Here is a 20,251-nt window from a genome sequence, read left to right as displayed (position 1 = left end):
ATTGAACTGCTTAAATAAAAATAAATAACCTTGGGGGAAAAAAGCATTTTTTTAACATGTTCAACTATTGATTATGAAATGTGTGAGATTTGCAATGCTAGAAATCCAGACGTTGCAGTTATGTTCTTTTTTTAAGCAGAAACTAATAGTGACCTCAGGTTTAAAAAAAAAAATACACATGGCAAAACATAACAGGTACAGTAACTGTGCTAGGAAAAGCCATGTCATTTAATGAATGTTTCATTATAAATAACAGCTAAATAGACTGAAGCAGCCCACATTTTATCAACCAGCTGTACCAAACCTGGAAGGCTGTCATCTAACAAACCATTGATGGAAGACTATCTTTAGTAATGTGACATTTTATATTTTTTCCAAGCTCAGCTGAGGTGGTGTTCTTCAGATAATGTACAGAGCTGACCTGAATATAATTACTTGACCTAGACTAAGAACAGCACTTACTCTAGGTTCTCTGGGCATGCGAAATTGCTTTTCAGCAAGGTTAATGAACTCGGAATTAGAACAATAGGAATAAACAATGCAACCCAATCTACACAGTGAACAATTTTAAACCCCTACAAGACCTCGGGGTTTGTGCCAGGCCTGATTCTATTTTCTCCTTGAGAAAATGCCCCCGGAGTTCTCCTACACTTGATTCAGAATTAACCCTCATACCCTTGTGTCCCTTTAACCTTTCAACACCATCTCATGATTGCCCATTTGTGAGGACACGTCATATAAATTAGGGATGTAACTGAATATGAATACATTATTTGAAATGAACAGATAATGTGCTTTAACTGGATAAAAAAAAAAAAACCCTGACTCAATAAAGTGAATGTGAGGTGTACTTACAAGGGACATTATTAGGAAATGGTCAGGGTTTCTGTGGTTTTCGACAACTTTGACAATATTTAATTGGCTTTCTGGTTCAGGCCATACCTGCTTTAAATTTCAAATCAAATACAGATACAAATATCTTAAACACTTCCACAAACAAATACAGAAACAGATTGAGACGGTGTCATTGTGCACTGTACACTACTAATTTTGGGGTTCTTAATAAGATCATAGGTCTCCTGTGTAAAAAATATTTGTGTCAGATAACTGACTTTGTTTACTCACTTAAGCAACATGACTGTTTATTTCCTTGCACAGTTAAAATGAATAAATAAATAAACCTGTCCAAGACCAACCAAACTGTTTCCGGTAATGGAAAAACTATGGCTCTTTGGCGGTACAGAATGCGCACTCCCTGGAAATGAATGCGACTGTAGACTTTGGCTTGGACGAAGTGACTTTTTGCGCGTTCTCTTCCTTTAAATGACTCAAACTCGATCGATACTTCTCAGCAGGGTGATCCTAAAGGTCTTCCCTAATGCATAGTTCTTTAAATAAAAGCCTCCCTAGCTGTATTTAGAGGTGCACAATGGCTGGTTTGACTGGGCAATTAGTAGTGACGCTGTGAACTAGTCACGAGTTAAGAAGCCATTGACTTTCTCACCACCTGCGACAGTTGCAAGCAAAGCCCTGCACTGCAAAAAATAAAATAAAAAATTTTAAATTTTAAATATGGCTATGTATTAAATATATTTAAATATATCAGCAGCTTACTTACTATACAACAAATGTAATAAGGACTTTTTTTTCAAGCATAACACCTAAAAAGGCTTGAAATAAGCTAAATCAACTGCCAATCTCTCGAACAAGACAATTTCAAGCTTGAAATTAATCTAAAAAAAACTTCTTTTTTTTCTTATTTGCCAAGCTACCTTTATTTATTTATGAACAATGCGTCTGTATGCTAAATTACCCCAACCATCCTTAAGCATATACAGTACTATGAAAAATTGTGGCTTAGGGTAAATGGCCTTATCTATCATTGCAGCTTTTAACATCCACAAACACACTTTAAAGAATTTAGCACCGTCAGCAACAAACTCGTCCTCTGGGAGACTTTATGCATTACGAACTCCATGCGGTGCAGATGTTGCCAGTATGAAGAATGAAAGCTACTGACACTTAAAGTTGGTAAGAGGCAGTAGGGGGAATTGTTAGGGAATAAATTTGATCACTGCCCTTCACATGGCTGCAAAAGTGCTATTCAGAGTGTTTGTGACAGTAATGTGTCACCTAAACAAAGGAAACAATAAGAAAGGCCAAAACTAGAAGAAGAAAAAAAGAACCATCTTACCCGTAATGAAGAAAACAAACATACAGCAGTAAGGATACAACATAATGCCACTATCATAATATTCATTTATAAATAGGGATGGCCTTTTTTTTGTCCATCCCCAAATGTCCATCCCTAAATCCCATGGATTTTTTTGTACCTGCATGTAACATATTTACAGAGAAAAAACATATATATGCACAAAACATATGGAAACTAGTAGCCTGATTTAAATCCAGGCAGTTACTAAGTATAAGTGAATGAATTCGGGATGCTAAATAATCATTGATTGATTAATTGCCATTTAGAATATAACCACTTAAAATGAAACCAATAATGGCATTATATTTTGCATAATATTTTGCATAATATTTCTCTTTCGCTTGTCTATTAACTTCGTCACCACAAGAGGGTGCATTAGGTAGTGCACTGCTGCACCAGGTAGAGTGCTATATCAGAGATAATGGAGATTAAACCATGGAGGAGGTGGACAGTCCTGTAAATCTCAAAAGGTTCTTTTTGGAGTTCTGCTTTAGAATAGCTCAAGCTAACTAACTGTTTCAGGGTTGAATCCCAAACAGTGTACAGTGGAAAATAGTGGAAAGCTACACCTCTAGGAAAAGTGTAGAATCCCTTGTCCCACACACTAAGTGGTGCCCCTGTTCAGGGGTTAGAGAGGGATTTGTGATTCAGTCTCATGTTAATTATCCTTGTATCTCACATTAGCCATAAACTATGCGGTCAAGTGCATCATAAACCTGTGACCCACACTGGCATAAGCATGAGTTCAGCAGGAATAAAAGATCAAAACACAACAGTTTGAAGGCAGTTAGGAACAACTTAGAAGTAACTAAAGAGAGAAAGTGTTATTTGGGATGACAATCTAAGTTTTCCTGCTGAAAGTGCTTCCATGACGGGTTTTTCCAGGACTGCAGACCGTACCAACTTTCACCCATGATCACATCTGACACCAAACAATTTTATAAAATTAAATGAAATTAAATTAATTTACAACAATTTAATAAAACTTTTATAAAATAAATAAAAATCCAAATATCTGTATTTCTATCTGTTTAGAACATTATCTTTTTTTTCTCTCTCTCTCTTTTTTTAAAATAACCTTTACTTCAAATTTACTTGTAATCTTTGACCAACCCGTTTTAAAGACATTTTCTTCATATATTTTCTCATGTTGTGTAGAGATGACACAGATAAGATACGCAGTTTCAATATATGGCAGATAGCGGTGAATAATTTTTAACAGATATCAGGGCAAACATGTCTGTAACAAATGGAAGTAAATTTGAAAAATAACTCCAGATTGTTGGGGTTGATAAACTTTCTACTTATCATATTTATTATATCTACACTAAAGTCTGTTGGTGTGAAAGCTTAACTGCAAACATGATAAAGCTTGGTAAAAAACAGTATCAAGGTAACAGTAATATTGTAGCGTACACACTCCTGTTACACAATAATGCACAACTCGTTCATCTAATACCGACAGTTAGGGCTCATTTCTACTTAGAAATGTTTGGTAATTATTTCTAAATTCAAATAACTGCCTTTTGTGTAAAGTGTAGCTTTACCGTCAGGATGATGGCGTTAGTATCACAAGAAAATTTTGGAAAGCCAAAAGGCCAATCTGTAGAATCATAGCCAGGCATGAATCAGGCCAGTACAGAGATGCGAAGGCATGAAACAAGAAACCAGGCGAAACAACAGTGATGAATATAGGCGGAATGACAGAGTAAGGCTTTGTAATGCACACTGAGACAATGTCACTGTCGCCATGGGAGAGCGAGATCATGATGAGTAGAAAGAACCAGCTGGCTGGCATAGCATATGACAAATGTGCTTTCTGCCTTCTCGTGTGTTTTTGTGGGTGTTCTAGTGCGTGAGCCTGTAGTATCTGCTTAATTCTTATCTTCATAACAGTAATACAATTTTTGACTTGCCTCTTTTTCTCGCTACCTATTTGCATACTGTATATCTGTAAGCAGATTCACATATAGACACAAACAGGGGGTTTTACTTACAGGACAAAATAATATGAACCTGTGGCACTGTGCGGTGCTTTACAGCTTTTACTTGTACATGCTTGGTTTAAATGTACTGTAGTTATGAGTTTCAGGAAATAGAATTAACAAAATTATGAAATACTGTGAGCAGGTATGAAGTGGGATTAAAAAAAAAATTTTTAACCCAGGCTTATAAAAGAACGATAGATGGACAGACGGATAGGCCACTCCACCTTTAGCCATAAATAAGAATATAAATATTTGGAGCTAAAAAGATATTTTGTGCTATTCTCTTTTTCAATCTGTCCTTCTTTCTATATACTGTAACTATATTTGCATTTCATATACAACAAATCAACAATGACATTAAAACCATAAAAAACTGAAACATTAACTCTGATTATCAATTATATACCAGTAAACGAGTGACAGGATCATGGAAAATTAAGACTTATTTATGGCTGTAGGGACCAAAGGATAGCCCATCCAGTCCAATCCAACAGAAAAGCCAATGCAGCACGACTTGCCGAAAAAAGTCTATGCTGGTCACATTTAGGCATACGTTCTTATCCAGGGCGACTTACATTTTTATCTCATTACACATCCAAGCAGTTGAGGGTTAAGGGCCTTGCCCAAGGGCCCAACAGTGGCAACTTGGTGGTTGTGGGGTTTGAACCTGGGATCTTCCGAACCGTAGTCCAATGCCTTAACCACTGAGCTACCCCTGGCCCAGAAAGAAAGGCACCAGAAAACCCAGGGCACCACAGCCTGCCATGCACTCAAGACAGCAGGTAGAGAGCTCGACCAGACTGTCGAGACGGCCTCCAAATTCCCCAGATCCCAGTCCGATTAAGCACCCATGGGATGTGCCGGACAAACAAGTCTGATCCACAGAGGCGCCACCACACTAGTCACAGCACCCAACGGATCCAGCACTAACACCCAGAGGCCTTGTGGAGTCATGTCTCAAGGTGCAAGAGCTGCCCAGGCAACACATGGGGAACCCACAGAATACTGGGCATAATGTTTTTTGTTGTAATGTTATGGATGATTCGGTTAGTAATGAAGCTGTGCTCACATCCCAAGACATTAAAATGCATCTCCCTAAAAAATGACATTAAACAGCGGGACACTGAGTAATCAGGTTATTTAGGGTTTTTTTTTCTTGCTGTTTCTCCATGTTGGTTTAATGAGCATCATTACCTTACAAACACTGTCCTTTGTAAATACAGGTTACATAAGCATTACATGGTTTTAGCGATAAATAAGAGTGGGATTGAAAAGCCTTTCCCTGGTGTTCAATCTTCATTTAGATGTAAGATGGATAAAGCAGGAATTGTTTGACACTTTGAATGGTTAAAGGTTAAAAAGAAAGTGGATTTCTTCTGCATAAAAAATAAAAATAAAAATCATAATCCTTCTGTTTTTTTTCCTGTGGATTTAATTCACTCTTAATTATCCTGCAAGTGTAATTACACATCAGCGCTTGGATTTTCTTTTAGTAGCCACAACTGAATTGTTTGTTTGGTTTTTAATTATTACTAAGTATAAGGTAATTTGGTCGACTATATTTAGTTAGTAGAAATGGGACTAGACTTTGCAAAAACCTTCTGTTTAATGTTTTTGCACACCGGAACTAACCCAAAGGCTAAACGTTGGGCAAAAGTAAGGTTAAAAATTCTGATGCATGTGTGGATCGTAAAGTGCTACATGTTGCGCTACTTCCCCCAAAATTATTTAAAAGAAAAACAACTTACAAAGTACCTGAATGAAGGCTAACAAAGCAATGACTGACCATTTTAATATGAACATCCCTACCACTGCTTATTGAAGCAATTATTCAAATCACGTAGATACACACCAAGAGCTTCAGATATTGTTCACATAAAACTTTTGATCAATGACTTGGTTTAGGTATTTCAGAAACCTCTCTTCTCCCAGGATTTTCACACATACAGTACCACTTTTTACCCAAAATAGGGGAAAGTAAAAAAAAAAAAAAAAAAAAAACAGTGAGCAGCAGTTCAGTAAAGTGAAACGCCTTGTTGTTAAGAGAGGTCAGATGAGAATGGCCAGAATAGTTCAAGCTGACAGGAAGTCAGCTCACATAGCCACTCTTTCTACCATGGTGGGCAGAAAAGCATCTCTGAGCATGCAGCACACCAAACCTTGAAGAATGCAGTGTTATTGTCCATAAGCAATATCTTCCTCTTCTCTTTTTGAAAAAAAAAACATTTATTCTATTTCGCAATTGCTGATAGTTACCTCTAGACCTTTTAATATTGTTGATTAATGTTCTGTCCTGTAATTAATCTTAAATACCCCCCGCAAAAAAAAAAAAAAAAAAAAAAAGGGAGAGGTAGCGGCGGAATTTTTTGTTTGTTTGACCATTTTTAGGTTTGATTACAGCATGCAATATGGTGGCCAAGGCCAAGTCAGCTGACTTGATTTTATTGCCACATTACGTTGCTGAGGCTAAACCTGTGCATCCCTTCTTACCTGACGCACACATCACCCTGGGATAGGGTCAATCTGAACTTATAAGACTGCATGACTTTTTCCATTGCTACAAATTCTACTGCCCCAAACGTTATGCTCCCTAACAAATGGAAACTTGTTTTCAGATAAGTTTGGATAACAAATTATTTTCTCATGGCCACACAGCTGGTTAGGTCTAATATTGCAAGTTCTCTTCACATCTTGCATGTTTACATGCTCTTACTTTCATTAAACATAACTGTGATTTCTTCTGGGGTTTTTTAAGGATGCAACTCCATGTTTTTAAATGATCTCCAATCAGTCATTCACGTTTTTTAACAACCACAATTATTTCATAAAGTTTACGATTAAGCGCTACCCTTCTAGGTATTAATATATATTCAATATAATATATATTGGAAAACACATTACACTTTCCTAGGATAATCTTCTTGTGTGAAGTTGTAAGCTTCAGCTTGCTTAACAAAAAGACGAGGAAAAAACTCTCACCATACAAAATAACACCTGAGTGCTCACAAATCATTTAAGTGAATGCCCTAAAGAGATGCACCATGCAGGCTTGCACACATGCATGTAGGCGCCTCGCGACAGGCTGCCTTCAAATCTGACAACACATGACATGTACACTTTATGCTCGATTGCACCTTGGCTTAAGCAAATAGGAATTGTTACTTTGGGGAGTCCAATGACAGGCAAACGACAGAAGCCATTACGGCACGCGGTGTCAACCTTTTTCCTTATGAAATGATAAATGGAGTACAGATTTCATCAGTATGTAAAGGGTTGGGCATCGTCACAAACAATCTACCCAAGGATCTCATAACCGAGTCAAAGTTTCATCTGTTTTCTGATATATAAGAAGACAAGCCTGAAATGAAAGTTCTTATCACAATCAAAATATCCTGCTGTTTTTCCCCCTTCCCCTTATATGAGAACAGATACCATATTTAGGGGGAAAGTAGTTAATCATAGCAATGTTTCAGATCATTTACATCTAGATGGGAGAACGTATTTCAGCACACGTGTGCAATTTACATCTTAACAACATCGTGTGTGGCTTGTTTCTTAATCGGGCTCAACATCATTTTTTATCTCGTACTATTATCCATCCTTGATTATAATGTATGATTTAAACCAGTCAGCAGCCCTTCCAGGTGATGATTTATTTAATCTTGCCATATAAGCAAATTCGGCTTCCTTCATGCAACTTTCCTTCTATGATTAATAAGCTTAAACTACTGTACATGTTAAAATATTAAGAGCCAAATAATAACAGTTAGATGTTTGTAGATGGTAGCACCGTTGTGGGGTCACTATGTCCCCAAATCCACCCTGTGCCACATCTAGAAGTGAATGTCCACCAGACCCACCCTAAAAAAGATAAATGGCACGTGTCTGCCAGTTAGTAACTCCATTTTTTTTTTGTCCTTTTAAGAATTGTGATCAGCATGTGCTGGCATTTACTTGAGGCATTATGTAAGAGTTATACAAAGCATTTTTTTAGTCACTTGGCCTTTAGTGTCTAACAGCAGTAAGCAGCTACCATGCAATCCCTAAGAGCGTCAATTACTCTTAGTCTCAATGTGCTATGAACAGTGGATGTGCATTGTCATGTGTTTGGTTATTGTTATTCTCGCAGGCTGCCCGTGTCTCTCATTCTGGACATGAATGATCGTCTCAAGCTGACTAGCCAAGCCCTCCATGCATGCGTGCACGCACATACACAAAGCACTTGAGAGGCAAGAAAAGTGAATGCACCACAGCTAACTCAGCAGACCTCCTGTGACTGACACATGTAAGATATGCTAAATTCAAAATGAAAACAATGTGTTGCCTTCTGGGACAATTACACACCACATTCTACTTTCTCCTCTGCTTAGTTTCAACAATTCTCTGGTAACTTTTCCACCACTGCAAAATAAGTTAAAAATGTAATGCAATCATTACATACTGGTACATATGGTATAATAATGTATAAATGTAGTTCTAAGCATATGAATTTGATCTATAAAAAATTAACAAATAATAATAATAATAATAATAATAATGATTTAACCCCCCTGTAACTATAGTAGCGTTTTACATGGGACCCTGTATACAGCATACAGAGCAGCTAAAAGGTAAATAAGCATGATGGTCTGTAGGTAAAACCACTACAAGATACAACACTAATCACACTGTAAGTTACATTTCTCAACAACACACAGTGATATTTTCATTCACAGCACACCCTTGCATGCATCTAATCACAAAAGGTGATAAATGTGGATCTAGAATATGAGACAAATTGTATGCTTTCTAATAAACATCTGACTTTAATAAGCTGCTGTATGTTACACAAGCCAGGACACAGTGAGCATGCAGAGTTGCAATCTCTTATACATCATGAAGGCATTGTTCAACAGAAATACACGTGAAATACAAATAGAACCCATTGTGTGGTCTTTCCCTATTTGATAGTTAACAGTTACATGTGACGTAAGGTATGGGTTAATTAATTGATTAATTTAAAAAGAAATTGCTCTTACTGGACAAAAAGACTGAACAACCTATTATATACGTGAAGTACAAGATGTAAGAACAGCGTAAGCAGGATAATTTAAGCCACACCCAATACACAAAGAGTGCCATATGGGATTTATATGAAACATGTACTGTAGATGCAAAATGGTTCATAGCAAAAAGTTGTCACTATTTTCCTTTTCTTAACAAAGCTGATATCAGCCCCCCCCAAAAAAAATAGAAAAACCACAGAGCATATCACAAACCTGTTGGATAACTGATGTGTTATTTTTCTGTTCGCTGCAGATAAGACTGCAGCTTTGACAAAAGTGTGCCAATCTCACTGTATTGTGAAGATTACGTTTTGCCTGTTCACGCCCCTAGCTAATTACCAGATGACCCCTATTTTTGGCTCAAACGACAAAACATACCTATTCCTTTTGCAGCACACAATGTTATAACATTTCTGAGACCTTATATTTCTAGCTCCTTATAACTGTGTCACTGGGAATCATTCAGTCCTCAATCATGAATGAAATGGACAAAAATCTACTTTAAATTTGAGCAACTATTATTAAAATAAAAATAAACATTCACCTTAAACATTCAAAAACAAACATAAAAAAAACTTTGTTCAATAGTAAACTTCCTGCCTTTATAAGAGCCACCTCTGGAAGATTCAGCTTTGGGTATAATGGGAGAACATACGTACACTGGGCAGATCCTCATGTATAAATGCGAGCACCAGAATGTTTTGTGGTCCTTGTGATCCTTGCTATTTAATATTTATTCATAAAACTCCAACTAGTTGGTCAAATACAGTTTTGTTCTTCGAGCACACACAGCTCCAGGAAAGCTGCAGTAATCACACATCACTCTTTAGAAGCAGAAATTTAGAATGATTGTTATATTTAGGTCTAAACAGATGAGACATCACCATGAAGGGTCCATAATGAGCTGGAGAAAGATAGAGTTCGATATTGCTAACACAAGTAACTGGCTATCACACTGCATGCTGTATGAACCAAGAAGCAATGAAATCAACTATTCCTTTTACTGGTTGTCCAAGGCATTGTTGCCAGGGCAGTTGGTTTGATAACTTCAGAATGTGCTGACTTTTTGGGAGTTACACATACAGCTGTCCCTCAAGTTTACAGTTCTACATCTGTAGCAGGAATACCATCTCAAAATGCACAGCAAAGCTTTAAAAAAAATTGGACTTAAGTATTTGAAAACATTGGGTTCTTGTCCTGTTAGCCAGAAACAGGAACCTGAGAAGACAGTGGGCACTGAAACCAGGCAGTTGAAGATTTAGAAAATGTCCAATCGCCCATCTGTTTTCCAGCTATTATGAAGATGGCTCTATAATGCTGTAGCATTTCAGGTCAAATGCTTAATATACAGTACTGTAGTCTTAGTGCTAGTTCTGTCCAAAATCTCCCACAGTCTCATGCGATCATCAACAAGATCATTTAAAGACATCGGCCTGACTTACTAACACCATGTTAGCTTGCGACTGTGCTAACTTGGTCTATAATTTTTCTTTCACGTTTTAGCAAGGACTGATGACATTCTTAAATGTAATAAATACTTCCAGCCCTCAAGCTACGGAATGTTGTGGAAGTGTTTGAGGAATGTGCCATAACACACAAAGAAAAAAAAAAGAAAAAAAAACAAATTAGCCACAGTTTGATGCTCAGATTTAGATTTGAGCGCCGCTTTTATGGTCTCTCATTCACTTCGCAGTTGGTATTAACTTGGACTCACTGTCGAGCTTGCATGGTTGGAATATTAAATTGCTTTATGAATGACTAACCATGTTAATGGGCACTTAATTAGGTGTGTAATTAAGAGCACAGCTAAAACGCCTGTTTTTAATGACATTACTGTAATATTCAGTCTGTGCATTTTGTGTCGTTTACCTGGAAAAACTCATTCTTTAAATCCTTTATATAATTCACTTTCCCATCTGAATGTTTTATAACTTTTAAACAAATTGGAAAAAAAAAAAAGTTACGTAAAAAAGCCGGTGATTCATTGCACACTGATTTATCTGATTTTTTTCTAAGGATTCAATCAGAATTCAAAGGAAAATCCACCCTGAACAACGTGCGTGTCAATATTTAATGATCAATGTGGACTTTCCAGTGGTGCAAATGATGTGTTTTATGATTAAAGTTAAATTTTCCCTTAAGCTTCTTTCATTTCCAACTATTTGACAATTTTTATTTAAAAATAATCCATTTCTTTCATTCCTACCATAAATGTGCTTTAGTCACTCCAGCTCGATCACATTCTCATCTGCTCAAACAATGTAGCAAAGCTTTAATGTTCATGTTAATGCCATCAACAGTAGATGTATACATGGACCCTAATGTTCCACTAACAATCAGAATAATACTGCATCATGCAAATACTTACACAATATGTCAATATTAGCCATGTAAACATTTGATCTGCTAATTTCTCTCTTGTCAGAATAAATATTCTCTTTCTGTGCATGTTTGCTCTACATTGGGGTTACATTAGCTGACTTGAGCTGTGAGGAGGCAAATTTTGCCCCCATTCCCCATTGATGAACTTAACTCTCCTACCGGTCTTCACTTTAGACTTGGGTTAAGTTTAGGGACTGAATCCTTGTAACCGATCATACTGCAGCAGCTAATGGAGGCTAATAACATTGAGGTATGCAACGTGTGGATCGCTATCTAGCCATGTTGAGTTCAACCCCATCACATCGTGTTCTGGAGCTTCATGTCTAAAGCTTGATTTCTTGATGATTCCTACACTGGATTTTATTAATATTTTTTAATAATTTAATTTTTGTCCTAGTAACTGTGCAAGCACTGTGATGACAAAACAACTCCTCAATGAAACACCACACCATCCAACTGCTCAACATATGTAATGTATTATGTTTCAGAGTATTAAAAAGCCATAGTTAAGTGAGTTTTATTACTTCACAGTGTTAGTTCTACTTCATTCACACAGGGGGGGGGACGGAACCCCCCACCCCAGCATGATAGCCGAGGTAAATTTCAAATGATCCATTATAATGACGTATAAACATGCAGAAGATAAATCCACAGCATTTGTCTCCTTAATGCTGCTGAACGTCAAAGGCCTTATTTCAGCTTCGCTCAGTGTTCCTGAATTATCAACAGTAAAACCATAGCAACATGTCTAAACTGGCTGTGCTGATTCACCAGAGGCAGTGTGAGTGGAGGAGTTGCTGCCTCCTACAACGTTCATGCTGGCTGCTACAACACTTTTTGCTTTCCTCCCCCCTGCACTATAGTCCTCGTCACTCCTGGTCATCGTGAAAATAAATCAGAAACGAAAGGGCGTGTCCGTTTATCATCTACACTGTTTCTCTAAACATCAACAAGGGTTGTAACTGAGGAATCATGCTTTGATTTGTATTTAGCATAATCCCATTAATCTGGAGTTGTTGCACTGTAACACAGCATGCCGGTCAAACAGAGTCTTTTCAGGCGAGGTTTTTAAAAAAAAAAAAAAAAAGGTCAATTGTCAAAAAAGGAGCTCAAGGACTTTGTATCTTAGCATGCATGGTAGATTTAGAAGGAGGGGCCAGTCATCTATGTCATATGGCACACACATAGGCTTTGAGCATGTTGGTGGCTTTTAGACACATTAAAACAGTGGTTGCATTCTTGATTTAAATAAATAAGATACAACAACCCATATCATTATAACTAGCTGTCTTTTTGTTGCAATGGTGATAAATTGTTTGCTGGTGTGTAGGTCAGGTTACGCATTCCAAGAGCACCAAGTTGATAATAGGTGAGAATTTGCAAAAAATAAACATTTTTGAAAAGCAGAAAGTTTAAGACTTCCCAGGACATCAAACTGAGAGTTGGTTCGGAAAAAATAACCATGATGTTATATTATTTCTCTCTAGACCAACAGGCTGTTATTTATGTGCTGAGAAGAAACATGAAGCGAAAAGTCAAAAGCTGTAGTTAAATGGAAATAAGGATAGACTTGCAGCAAATCTCTTGAGAAAGAAAATGCTCCTGTCTCAGTAAAGTAGCAGCACATTTTTTTTTTTTTACACTTTTCACAAAATAAAAGTTCGGATAGAGGGGTGGGGGGAGTGGGTAGGGGGTGCCTGACCAAATTAAGCATCAAATTTCTCAGCTTAATGTCAACTCTGTGTGTGTGCCAGAAGATGCCACAAAAAAAGAAAGGAAAAAAAAAAAAACAAGACCTTGTTAAAATTAGCCATTTCAAAGCCTAAAATGGTGGCTAATTAAAATGCATTTTGTGAAATGTAAGCTGTATAGTCCTTCTTCTGTTCTCTTCCTGATCCCCAACCTTAAAAATCGCATTAATAGATGAATAAAGCAACGCTGTTTCTGCTGACTGGGGCTGCTTTGAAATTCAAAAGCTCTAATCGGTTATATATGTATGAGAAAGCGCTTCACATACATACTTTAAAATGGGTCACCCCACCCGGAACTCGGGTGTCTTAAACTGATGACCACACAGAAATCGGCTCCAGAGGAAAAAAATAAAAATAAAATAAAAAAAGAAGAAAAATAATACAATTTTTTTTTTTTTTTTAAATGCAGACAGAACTTTTTGAAGTAGAAGAAGAGCAGTGACTAAGTTAAAACAAGAGCTTCCTCTGTCGTACTGAGCCAGATGTCCAGTGAATAATTGATGTTTTTGGCTCCTTGCTTTGCATCTGCCTGCCTAATCAGTGCCATTCAATAAGGTGGCATGTTTATATGGCATCAGCATTTTGATTACTTGAAAGGAATTTTTTTCCTTAAACACATTTGTGTATTTGTTTTATAATTAATCATTTTAATTCTTAATTCTGCTTAATTATCAAAAAATAATTTTGTGTTCTAAATAAAAAAAAATATTGAACGTGTAATCAAAAGAAGCAGCTCTTTTCGACTATATTAGACGGCACAAGTCATCTTCGTGTTATAATATACTGTAGAGAAAGGTCTCGGTTCCGTCTCCTCTCCCTCGAGATTTCGAATGTCACATTTGCATGCGATGCTTGAGGTTGGACAGATTCATAATGTCTTGTAGTTTGGCAACAACTCAATGTCATCTAATTGTCGCTGGGCATCTGCCTTGGACCATCAAGCAGGCATCTTATAGTCGGTGTAAAACTGGTAAATTGAATTACTGTTCCTGCATCGCAAGCTTTTATGCTCAACTGTTCCTAATCCAAGAATAAAAGGAGTTTGCGTGATGTTTTTTTTTATTTAGATTTCTTAAAAGTTACAATCTGAACAATTTCAAATACTAACCAACACGTCATGTCTCTTCTAATTGAGAAATTATGCCAACACTTCTTATTATACAAATGTCTTCATTCATGGCTAAAAACTGAGGGTGTGTCATAATTTACCACACCTAATGACAATAGGCATGATATATTTTTTTTTTTACTTAGCTTTCAAGAACTACTTATAGCACAAGCTCTTTAACAATACACAAATACCTCATTCCAGCATGGTATCATTTCTATAATAACAGCTATAAAAGTTAACTTAGAGTAACTATTACAGAACCTAAAGGTCATGAACAAATATAAAAATGTAAAGTTATTTAACTATATATACTGTAGTGTGTGTGTGTGTGTGTGTGTGTATTAAGGGACAATCTCCAGACTGTTTTGAAATTTGGGAGCATGAAATTGTGTAAATTGTCTTGATATACTGAAACATTATGAGTTCCTTTCACTGGAACTAAAGGGCTGAGCCCAACTCCTGAAAGACAATCCCACACATCCACTCGAAAATGACTACATGCCAATGCACACAGCAAAGTCCATAAAGACATGGATAAGTGAGTTTGATGTGGAAGAAAACATCATATTAGACCCTATGGATTAAGATTTGGATGTTACTCATGTTCATATGCATGTGAAGAGAGCCTAACGAATAGTTTTGGCAATATAGTATGTAATTGGGGGGGGGGGGTTCTGCAGGAGAATATAGACCATTCTATAGAAGGAGTGTCCAGTGTCAGTGAAGTTGTCCTAAAGACCATGGGAAAGTCTTGAGATAGATGAGTATACTCCTGCCTGTTTCTTGATAAAATGACAAGCAGCTTGTTTGACTTATTAATTCCAGGAAAAAAGGGAGAATGTGAGGATATGACAATTGTTTACTGCTGCTATAATGCAAATGATAAAAACAAGCATTGTATTGTTATTTTAAAAAATCAATCATTGGTTCTCATAATAATCCAGTCTAACAAAAACAAACATTTTTAAATAGAAAATCTCTATTACTTCAAATTTCTACGTATAATACTTCACCACATCATAATTTATTCTTTCCTCAACAAACTGATCCTAACCCAAGAACACCACGTTTAGAATCCACATCAAGTCTTTGAGGTTCTTTCATTACTATCTCTCCCCTAAACTCCCTGACATGATTGCGAACATGGAAGAGCTGCAGTTGTTGTCATTAATGCTGATAGTGCAGCTGGGGCAAAACTAATGATTCTTTTACAGGCTCGGGAAGCAGAGGAAATGTCCCGGAGCATCACTAATTCTTTTGAAGAGCACATCCTCTAAAACGATGAACATAATGGGAACAGGGATGGTGAACGACACCTCGCGCCCACTCACACACCCACCAACACAGAGCACACCTACTCTGACACCTGGTTTCCCCTGTTGAGTCCTGACGTTCATCATCGTCAAATAAATATATTCTAGAGGTGCAAACTCTCTCACTGGCCTATTCTTAAAGTTCCTGCCTTGATATGGTAACAGATGGTAATAGCCGGCTAATGTAAACCATGTTACGTTTAAGGTTGACGTTTATACACTGTGTACTGGTCTAGTCTGGCCACACCGCTTGTCCTGTAATCACACCCTTATCACTTTTCTGTACTGAGGATAAACTGAAATTCAATTGCATTCATTGCATCTCATAATAATCCAGTCTCCATCAAAACCTCATATTATTGGCTTATTGCTTTGGGATTGTCAAAGATTAAACTATGGGGAAGCTTCAGGGATCTTGGCTCATCCGACTTTCATATGAAACACAAGCAGTGCTGAGCTACGCCACTATAATTTGATGGAAATGTAAATAATGCCATAGAGGTGATAATGCTGCTGTACAGGTGCTGCTTTATCTTGTGTAAAAAAAATTTCTTTCACTGCTGTGTACAGGATATATTTGATTATTAAAGCAAAATTGATCATGAATCTTCATCAGAGAAGAACTGTTTACTCGTTTGCCTTCAGCTGGGTAACTTGGTAGGGGACGTGGTGGTCCTGAAAAAAAAAGGGTCTCTCATTAACACAGACACATCCCTATAGGGGAAATACCTTCTTTTTTTTCCGGGGGTGGGGGGGCACCCTGCACTCTGCACCACTGTAAGAAAACTTAGAATCAGACAGCATTTTGATGTCTCAAATGCTGCAGCCTGGCATTTATGAAAGCAAGACTGTCCTCCATTAAACAAAAATATACAGTACAGTCTAAAAGGCAAGGAGGTGTTAGAAAATGCAAAAAGTTTAAGTTTGGACTAGCCACGTTTATTTGGAATAGGAGAAGAGCACATAATCGCAAATATTTTGTGTTGTCCGAGATACCCTTTTTTGTGTTTTTGCCCAACACCACCTAAACCACATGAATGAGAAGGTGATCCTGTGGGACCTGCCAGCCAGCTAAAAATCATGGGCATGAAATCTTATCAAGCACAACTGCAACATTATCCACTTATTTTCTCCACCTGTTGCTTCTGGAGGTGGAGGCATCTACAAAGCATCATAAACAAACAGGCAAGCGGCAAGAAAAAAAATGTGAACTGAAAGCAGCCTGTATTTTTTTTTAAATAAGTATTTACGTGTCTGGCATTTTATTGAGACTGATCAGGGCAAGTGCATTGACCTGGGCAGATTTGGATGCATTGAAATAAATCGCATGGATAATTCTGCCACATAAGTCTACAGAAATATGCAATATTCTGTATACTAATTAGGCCACAGGCTTACAATTACGCATGATTAATAGCTTCTATGGCCTAGAAAGAAACTTTTATTCAAAAGATCCAAAGATTTTATTCAAAGGTACTGTATAGAGAAACTCATCAAATGACCGTTCAATTGTAACTCATGTTTTGCAACAACAAAAAAAAGGAAAAAAGAAAGAAAAAAAAGAAAAGAAAGAAGGTGATCAGACTAAATGAAAATGACAATGCTCGTGTTTTTGGCTCTGCTTTCCAACATGGCACTTATTTTGACACTTTATGGGTGAGCAAAAGTTTGTATCACCGAGTCTTTTATGGGTTTAAAACAGCATATCTATTTCTTCTGATAAGACATAATAGAATCTCTCTCAGTCACACAAACAAAACACACAAGTCGTATTTTGGTCAATGTTTACATTCTAACAGATTTGCCCTCTTCCCCCCCCCCCCCCCTCCCGTTTAGTTCAGTTTCCATGCAAGCTCATATCATCATCATCATCATCATGTCCTCCAAATAACACTTCGTGAGTCAGACATTCTCACTGAAGTTCTGTGTGTCAGCCTGTCCCTCCACGCATCATTCCGCTATTTCATCTTTTGACATTTGTATCGAACAGGCCTTTCCCCCTTTTTCACATGTATCTCTACTACTTCTAAGTAAAGGCTATTAGGATGCAAGTTTGGCAAGTGGCTCCAGAATGGAAGGAAAAGGGCAACCGCGCATCTGACAGGCATACGTCCTTAAAAGTCAGCTCTCCATCCGCTTGCGCAAAAAAAAAAAAAAAAAAATCCGCAACCAAAATAAATGAAGGAATACCAAAAAAAAAAAAAAAAAGACACCAAATGAGATCAATCCAGGGTTAGGACTTACCGCTGGCGGCGGTGATGAGACCTGCGAGAATGAGCCAGACGTGCTCGAATTTGCCCATGGCCGTGGCGTCCTCCGTTAATTCCGCCTTAATGCCGAGTTCTTGACGCCGGTTACAGCCGCGCATAGACATCCAGCTCGGGCGGGGAGACGAGGCGCCGCTTTAGCGCTCATATCAGCATCGGGAGACGAGCGCCGGGGCGGTGCGCAGCAGAGAGAAGGAGGATGAGACCATAGCGAGGAGCATTCAGTCCGAACGGAACCCACGGAATGAGCTGGAGAAGAGAGACGCAGAAAGAGAGAGAGAGAGAGAGAGAGAGAGAGAGACGCTGCGTGCGCATGGATGCTGGACTCACCCATCACACAGCACTGTGCAGGGGAACAAGACGCACAGCGCTGCTCATCCGCGGAGTTTTTACAAGAGCCGAGAATCACAGATGGCCCTCTAGGATCTGGTTTCGATTGCAGGAACAACGAAAAGTTCTCGAGAATAGCGATTTTTATAGCAATTCTCAAACCAGCGCAGTAAACTCAACACGAGCCTGGAGAATCCAAGCTGCGCACTGTGATCTAGAGCATTTTAATGAGATCACAAAAGGTACTAAAAAACAAGCAAAGTTAAACGTGTAAAATCCCTGAAGACCAACTCTTATAATAATAATAATAATAATAATAATACACCATCTATCTATCCATCTATCTAGGAACCTCTGTAGACCAACAAAGGACCGTGTAGGCCAATGGTGACCACTGAATTTATTTCATTTTTACGACCGGGATAGGACCAACTGAAAAACATTCACACATTCGTCCACACACACTGTGGGGAATTTGGAAATGTCAATTAGCTCATCCTGCATGTCTAAGGACTGTTGAAGGAAACCCTAGTACCCAGAGTAAACCCATTAAGCACAGGGAGAACATGCAAACTCCATGCAGGTGGGAATCCAACCCAGACCCTGGAGGTGCAGGCGGACAGTGCTAACCACTACACCACTTTGCCGCCAATAAAAATAATGCACAGTATAATAATGTACATTCTCAAAAGTAAAGTCCAGGAGTAAGGGATTTCTCTAAAACTGAGAAAAGGAAATGACATCCTACTACAGTATTTTCAAACATATTTTATTTGATGGATCACTTCAGAAGAACTGGTTTACTCCAAACCTTAAGAACTCAAACATGAAGAAAGCTTAAGGGCTCCAACAAAATAGCAAATATTGTCTAAACAAAGCGTGAGCCTAATACTTTAATATTGAGAATATTTTGGTCAGAAAAACCTGTGCTGAGGGGGTCTGTGGAGCTCTACAACGAGATAAACAAAGTCTCAAAAGCCTTAATGTTAAGAAGTTAGCCTGTTTTATGGATGCATTCAAGGGTAACGAAGAAGGGAGGGTGTGGGTTTGATGCAAGGACCACTGATTAAACAGAAAAATCTACATACTTGCTACTGGATGTCTCGAATTTCCTTCAGGATCAATAAATATCTATCTATCTACCTACTTTTATTGTTAATGTGGTGGTATATTTAACCATACATATTATGTAACATTAACATGCATCTCAAAAAGCTTTACCTTAAACACTATCTTGTAAGGTCCTACCGGTAAAAGTGCTATGTTAAAAGGTACAGAAAAAAAAAGTGTGCACTTGAGGATACCCAACCTGGTGACAAGGAAAGATAGGCTACAGTTTCTTGTCTTTTCTTTTCCTCCGAAAGAGTAGGGAGAGAAAATTACCAAGGAGAATGAACATTTTCTGGAGCAAGGAGACCCAGTGGAGTTGCCTGGGGTCCTACAAGTCATCCTTGCACCCCTGGATGCATCAAATTGACCACATTCAAGTAGCAGACTGGAAACGTTTTCTAAACATGCCTCCTCAAGCAATATTACTAATGTAGCATGTAAAGCCTGTTTAACAGAGAAAGACACAGAGGTTCTTCTTTTTTCTGTTTACACATCCCACTGTGTGCAAATGTACCTAATAATACACCACCGCCATCTCTCATCTTCCCTCTCTCTTACACACACACACTCTCTCTCACTTTCTCACTAATATAATGGGGGGGTAAAATGTGTTTATAAGATGGAGTCTTATTTTTTTGGTGGCTGACATGATGATAAAATGGGACTTTGCTGCCATCTGCTGAAAATCCCCTCACACAAAACAGAACATGTTGGTCTAGAATGCTCAGCAACCTGCTTG

General features: G+C 37.9%; 1 protein-coding gene across 2 annotated transcripts in view; it reads right to left on the bottom strand.

The window, feature by feature from the left end:
- Nucleotides 1-18,289, bottom strand: part of LOC128528790 (CUB and sushi domain-containing protein 1-like) — a 401,372-nt gene extending 383,083 nt beyond the window's left edge. For both annotated transcript variants that reach the window (XM_053501914.1, XM_053501915.1), the window contains exon 1: nt 18,050-18,289. In XM_053501914.1, coding sequence (XP_053357889.1) covers nt 18,050-18,179 — 130 coding nt within the window. In that variant the 5' untranslated portion in view covers nt 18,180-18,289. The remainder of the gene's footprint in view (nt 1-18,049) is intronic.
- Between the last annotated feature and the right edge of the window lie 1,962 nt (nt 18,290-20,251).

This window comes from Clarias gariepinus, chromosome 8, assembly GCF_024256425.1.
Source record: "Clarias gariepinus isolate MV-2021 ecotype Netherlands chromosome 8, CGAR_prim_01v2, whole genome shotgun sequence".
In the NCBI taxonomy this organism is placed as follows: Eukaryota; Metazoa; Chordata; class Actinopteri; order Siluriformes; family Clariidae; genus Clarias; species Clarias gariepinus.
Note: the sequence above shows the minus strand (reverse complement) of the source record. Positions and strands in the feature narration are given on the sequence as shown.